This window comes from Theropithecus gelada, chromosome 4 (genome assembly GCF_003255815.1).
Source record: "Theropithecus gelada isolate Dixy chromosome 4, Tgel_1.0, whole genome shotgun sequence".
Classification (NCBI taxonomy): Eukaryota; Metazoa; Chordata; class Mammalia; order Primates; family Cercopithecidae; genus Theropithecus; species Theropithecus gelada.
The window spans coordinates 134,938,947-134,944,946 of record NC_037671.1 but is presented as its reverse complement, the minus strand read 5'-3'; the positions used below and the strand labels follow the sequence as shown (position 1 = coordinate 134,944,946).

The following is a 6,000-nucleotide window of genomic DNA, read 5'->3' as shown; positions in this document are numbered from 1 at the left end:
AATGGTGCAAACTGCTTGACTGTTCCTTGTATGCTCACCTACCCTCCTCCTGTGTTTCTCCAACAACACTAATATCAGAAAATGAAGCTATGGCCCGGGATCCCGTTAGGAATGCGCTTTATCTGGCCCTATATCTTTCAGCTCCGTCAGGCTTTGGAGGCCGGGGCGGAGGGCACCTCTTGAGGGACCCTGCACAACCGGGCCCTGGCACCTCCGGAGGGACGGAGAGGGCGCCCTGTTACCGCGCTCGGCCCATCACCCTTCCAGCGGCAGGGCGCGCTCGGCAGGACAGGATAAGGTTACGCCGAGGCTTCCTCGGTCGGGAGGGAGGGAGGCGGGTCTCAGCCCGCGCCCCGGCCCGCGGGGGAGTTCCCACAGCTGGCCGCTCCGGCCTGCGGGGCTACATCACTGCTGCCGGTCAGGCGCGGCCCGCGGGACCCCAAGGGTAGCGCCATGGCCCGGGAGAGGCCTCCCCGGAGGGGCTGCGGCACCCTGCGCCGGTGTCTACTCGGGGCCGCGCTGTTGCTCGGCCTGCGGCTGTGCGCGGACCTGCGGCGCGTCGGGTCCGGGTCCCCAGCCCGCAGCGCCCTGCCGGGCCCGGCCTGGCGGCCACCTGGGCCGCACCTGCAGCCTGCGCCGGGCTCGCCGCGTGGCGCCAGCAGGAGGCAGGTGACCTACGTGCGCAGTGGGCGCCGGGCGCCGCCGGGGGACGGCGGGAGCGGGACGCCGGAGCCTGGCTGTTGTGCCCCGCGCGGGCGCCCCCGCCGGAAGGTCAGTTGCAAAGCCATTGGTCTTGGGCCTGGGACCAGAATCCCCCTCCCGACCCCGCTACGGAGCCCGGCGCTCGGGTCCCGCAGGTCGTCCTGCGGGGACCTCCGCGGAAGAAAACGCTTCCGCTTCTTCTCTTCCCCCTGTGCTCTCTTAGGCGGCTCCACGGATCGCATCCTTCAGTGCCCAGATAGACTGAAGTGCGGCCGAGCGGAGTTCATTCACTATTCAGCCAGTATTTGTTGGGCGTCGCCGTGGCCAGGCGCCGTTCTAGGCTCCGCGCTTCCGGCGAAGAAGGACGGAGCCCTATTCTCACGGAGGGTACATTTTAGTAGGGGAGGGTTTGCGTGATAGGCACGGAAAGGGAAAGGAGGGCGTTGCGGCTGCCATTCGTGTGCTGTGCTGCTCCCAGCCTTCCGCTCGAGGCCTGGACAGAGCTGGGTGGGTATCGCCGTGAATGGCCTGTCCACGCCACTGCCGTCATCTCGCTGAAGATCCACCAGCTGGCCGAATTTCCCTGGAGTCCCATTCCAGGCGTTGGCTGGGGGCTTGGAGGCTGGCGCCCGGTGAGAAGCCGAGCGCCCAGCCCCACTTAATGAGAAGTTAATTGGATCCTCGAGGACCCAAGTAAAAACCTGGGTTTGTCTTATAATTCTCGACCGTGTTGTGCCTCCTACCTCATTGACTTGTTGGCTCACACCTACTTGATAAGTCCAGTTTTAGCCTCTGATTGTTAAGGTTTTGGGCTCATCTCCTTTTTGGAGCTCGGTAATTTGCGTCATACAAGGAAATGAAAAGAACCACAGGTATGAGCTCTCCTCATCCCTTTACCCATCAACTCCTGCTTCCAGCCTCAACCACGTTCTCCAAAGCAACTACTTTCCGTTGCCTGGCTATTCGTCCTTTCTTTTAGACATCCCCCCCACCTCCACCTTGCTTCCCACCACCGGTCCTGGAGGGGAGGGAACAACCCTTCCTTTGCCTCGCTGCTGTCTTCGGCTGCCCAGTGCTAGCCTACTTTTCAGCACCACAGCCCAGCACTGCTGCCGCGGCTTCCCTTCCTCGCTTCCTTCGGGCCTCGCCCTCCGTCTTTCCACACCACTGCTGTTCCTTGCTGGGCCATCAGTGCTAACTTCCTGGATAAACTGAAATACCTTTTTCTATCTTGCAAACCTCACCTCCTGTGTAAAGTCTTAATGAGCTCTTCCAGAAGAAAGCAGCCACTTCATCTCCAAGTTCGTAACTCACTGTCCGTGACACCATGTTAAACATTCAGCACAGTTTTGCCAAGGGCTTACCAGGTAGGCATCAGGTGCTGGAGGCACAAAACGAGTTCAGATTCTCGTGGAGGAGGCTCTTAGCACAGGCATCCGGTGATTTCCAAGCCTGTAATTGAGCCTTCAGCTCTGCCTGGGGAGTCAAGAAAGGCTGCTCAAGGCGGGGGACATTTGACCTACAATGTGATGTTTCTTTTTTTTTTTTCTTTTTTGAGCCGGAGTCTTGCTCTGTCGCCCAGGCTGGAGTACAGTGGCTTGATCTTGGCTCACTGCAACCTCTGCCTCCCGGGTTCAAACGATTCTTCTGACTCACCCTACCAGTAGCTGGGATTACAGGCATGCACCACCACGCGGGCTAATTTTTGTATTTTTGGTAGAGATAGGGTTTCACCATGTTGGCCAGGCTGATATCGAACTCCTAACCTCAAGTGACCCACCCGCCTCAACCCCCCAAAGTGTTGGGATTACAGGCGTGAGCCATGCGCCTAGCCAACAGTGTGATGTTTCTTAAGAGTGGGACTTCTTTTATTCCCCTGTGGATGTCCTCAAATATCCCATCCTTGACACCCTCAACCCCACCCTGCAGTTTTCCTTTTAGATTCACTCAGCATCTGTTGTTTCTGCTGTCACCTGTCAAAGAATTACTCTTAACTCTTTGTCTCTACCTCAGACAACAGTACTGATGGCTGGAGCCTGTCCTACAAAGGACAGGTTTGGAATGCATAGACTCAGTGGGGCTCTGGAGGGGAGGTTCACACCCATCCTCGCTAGGAGCTTGGAGGCTGCCCCAGTGATTCAGGCTGGAGATGGGGGTGGCTTGCTGTGGTAGGTGTGGAGGTGGTGAGAAGTGGTTGGTTTCTGGATGTGTTTGGAAGGTGGATGAGGAGGAGCAGTTATTTCTCTCTTGTTTGTTTTGTTTGGGGGATAGATGGAAAGCAGGAATTAGGTTTTAGGCACGTTAAGTTTAAGATACCCTTCAGGCATACATGTGAAAATGTCAAATAGGCAGCCGGACGTGTAAGTCCAGAGCTTGGAGGAAATGTCCAGGCTGAAGGTGGTGATTTGAGAGTCATCCAAGTACAAGTGGCACTAAAACTGAGAGATTGTATGTGGTCATCTAGGAAGTGAGTGTGGCTAACAAAGAGAAGCAATCTGAGCCTGTGGCCTGGGGCTCAGTTTTATTAAAATTAAATTAGGGAAAAAAGTAAAGGAAATGTTTAGCTTTGTGCCTGGCATGTTTAGCTCTCAATAATGGTAGCTTTGCTTTCTACAGTCTGCCCCAGCTTTTTAGCCTCAGCCAGTCTCCAAATGTCATTCACTGTAACCTACAAAGGTGGCTTATGCTGACTCCTCTACCTGCAAGGCCCCATCCCCCTTTCTTATGACTCCTGACCTTTTCATCCTTGGACATTCCTCAAGTCAAGGTTCATAGCGCAGAAACCTTCCCATAGCAACCCTGCTTCATGCTGACCCCTCCCCCACTTGGAATGACAACAGAAAGAGTGTGATTTGTGCATTACTTTGTACAAGTTGAGTCCTGATAATCCATTTTGGATGGAATGTTTTGTCTCCACAGTTGTTCTTGATGGGAAGGATTGCATTTCCCATAGTGATCCCTAGTAAATGTTTACTCCTGAGACCCCAATATGTGAAAGTATAAAAATCTTACTATTTCAGCCTATTCAGTAACAGTAAATGTCTTTGGTTAAAAATTTATAAGAAATAAATGAGCCTTTTGCTATTTCTAAAATATTAAGTTTTTAGCATCCTAAGGTAAAAATTTTCTTAGATTTCCTTCTCCCTAGTTATTATTTTCAGGATCTACATCTAACCTCCCCAAATCCCTAGATAGTGATGATCTTGAATTTGTTTTATTCTCCCATTATTTCACAGTTGAATTAAAATATTCCTTAAAACTATAGAAAGCTCAGTTATCTAATCCATCCTCCCACTTCTGGGAACAGAGCTCAATAACCCCATGTCTCTCTAGGGACAAATCTTGTTTCTTTTCAGCCTCATATCAAGACAGCAGTGTAATATAAGCTGAATATACCATTAAGTAATTGAATAAAATTAGGAAGCTATTTGTTAAACTCCTTGGATCATAGTGTATTTAGATTTTGTTTGTTGAGAATACAGATCAACAACACTCTTAGGTTCTTGGTTACTTTGCTCCAGGCACCTCCCAGATTGATAAAGGAGAAAAAGTTCCATTCTATTTTGAGGACAACTTTCTGGGTAGATGAAAACCTGCATGAAATAATCGGGTTGCCAAGTATTTCTTGTTACTCTGCTTCCATACCAGATGTTAGAGGTACCAAAATTCTGCCACTTTAATCATAGCTTATGCTCCTCTTAAAGAAAACAATCTACTATAAAAAAGAGTAGTGAAGTGTAGTCCTAATATAATTCTTTCTTCCCTCATCCCCTTCTTCACGGAGCCATGCAAGAACTAGCTCTAAATATTTTCAGTTCTTTTGACATCAGGGGTTCTAATCTTCAAGCTTTGCGAAATGAGAGCCGATGACAGATTATGGATAAATACTGCCCTTTCTGATTATGCGCACCCTGGAACCTATATATTCTTGTGTATTACAGATTCTTCAAGCATTCTGTCGGGACTCTTCGTCTCCAAATTTCGCATACTATGCATGCATAAAAATATCACTGTGATTCTTTCATCTTCTCTCTGTTTTCTATCTGCATGTGTTTCTGTTTGGGTTTTTTTCTTTCTTAAATGAAACAGACCTTTATTATTATGGATAAAGTTCTTTTTGAAGGGATTTATAGAGGACTAGATATGGTCTCCATGATTTATGCTTTTTAATGCAGCTCTTGGGTGGATGTTTTATCTCTTATAGGTTGGCAATCTGACTAAAAAACAGATGCAACATACAGGGCTCATTTGCAAAGGAGAGACACTCACTCAGTGGCCAAGCTTCCCGAAAAAATTTCATCTCTCTTATCGGATGTATTTTACTTGACATTTAATATGTTGGATAGAAAAGTGACTTCTGAGTCACAGAGCTCCAGAACCCAGCAATGTGCTGGCTTGGTTCGTTAGTTACAGATCTTTTGGAACCATGTGTCGGGGGGCGGGGGGGAGGAAAAAAAAAGAACTGTTTCCTCATCTCCTGAAAAACCATATGGCAAAATTTAGTTTTTCTTTCTCACTTCTTGTCATCCTCTTAATTTTCTAATTCTGTGATTGTCATCAAGAAGAAAGAGGAAAAATGGCATAGGATGCCCCCTGATATATCCAACTGCCTTAGGAGTCCTTACGCTTTACAAAATACTTGAAGGTAGATTTGAATTGCTTGTGAAACATGGCCCAGCAGTAGTTTCCAGCTCTTTAGGTTTTTGTCTGTGTACCTACACTTCTGTTCTTCAGGGAGCAACATTAATCAGTCCTCTCACACTGTCCTTAGGAGGCAAAGCATTTTCATTTTAAACAAAGTCACTGAGGGTAATTGAATACGCTCCAGCAATATGTGGGTGTGAAATAGCAGTAGCTTAGTTGCACAAAGAAAAGCAGGTTTTTATTACAACTTTGATGTGTCGTGGATGAAGAATAGAGGCCCGCACTTTTTCCAAACCCCGTAGTTCCTCAGAGAGCATTCTGTGGGCAAAGGAACTGCTAATACAGGCTCGATTGTTTTTCAACCACTGGTGCTGGAGATTTTAGCTTTTTGTGTGTAATTTGTCCCAGTCCATTTTCTCCAAGGAAAAGAATGTCTTGTCAGTTTTCTCAAATAGAATTGAATTTCCTTTTTAGTCTGTGAAGAGAATCAGGTCAAGTAGTTAAACCAAAGACTGTCAAGGCTAGGCATTTGAGTTTTTCCATCTGTGCTGTAATACCTTTGGAGTCCTTGTGTTTCTAAGGAGTTTGGCATGCTTTGTTCTGTGGTTCATAGAAAGTAACATGAGCCTGTTTCACTTACCATAAGACACACAC

General features: G+C 48.5%; 1 protein-coding gene across 2 annotated transcripts in view; it reads left to right on the top strand.

Moving 5' to 3' along the window:
- The first annotated feature begins 327 nt into the window (after positions 1-327).
- The window catches only part of METTL24 (methyltransferase like 24), a 111,234-nt gene continuing 105,561 nt past the window's right edge, over positions 328-6,000 (top strand). Inside the window, exon 1 of one of the 2 annotated variants that reach the window (XM_025383588.1) lies at positions 328-771. In XM_025383588.1, coding sequence (XP_025239373.1) covers positions 454-771 — 318 coding nt within the window. In that variant the 5' untranslated portion in view covers positions 328-453. The remainder of the gene's footprint in view (positions 772-6,000) is intronic. The other variant, XM_025383590.1, reaches the window with a different exon arrangement.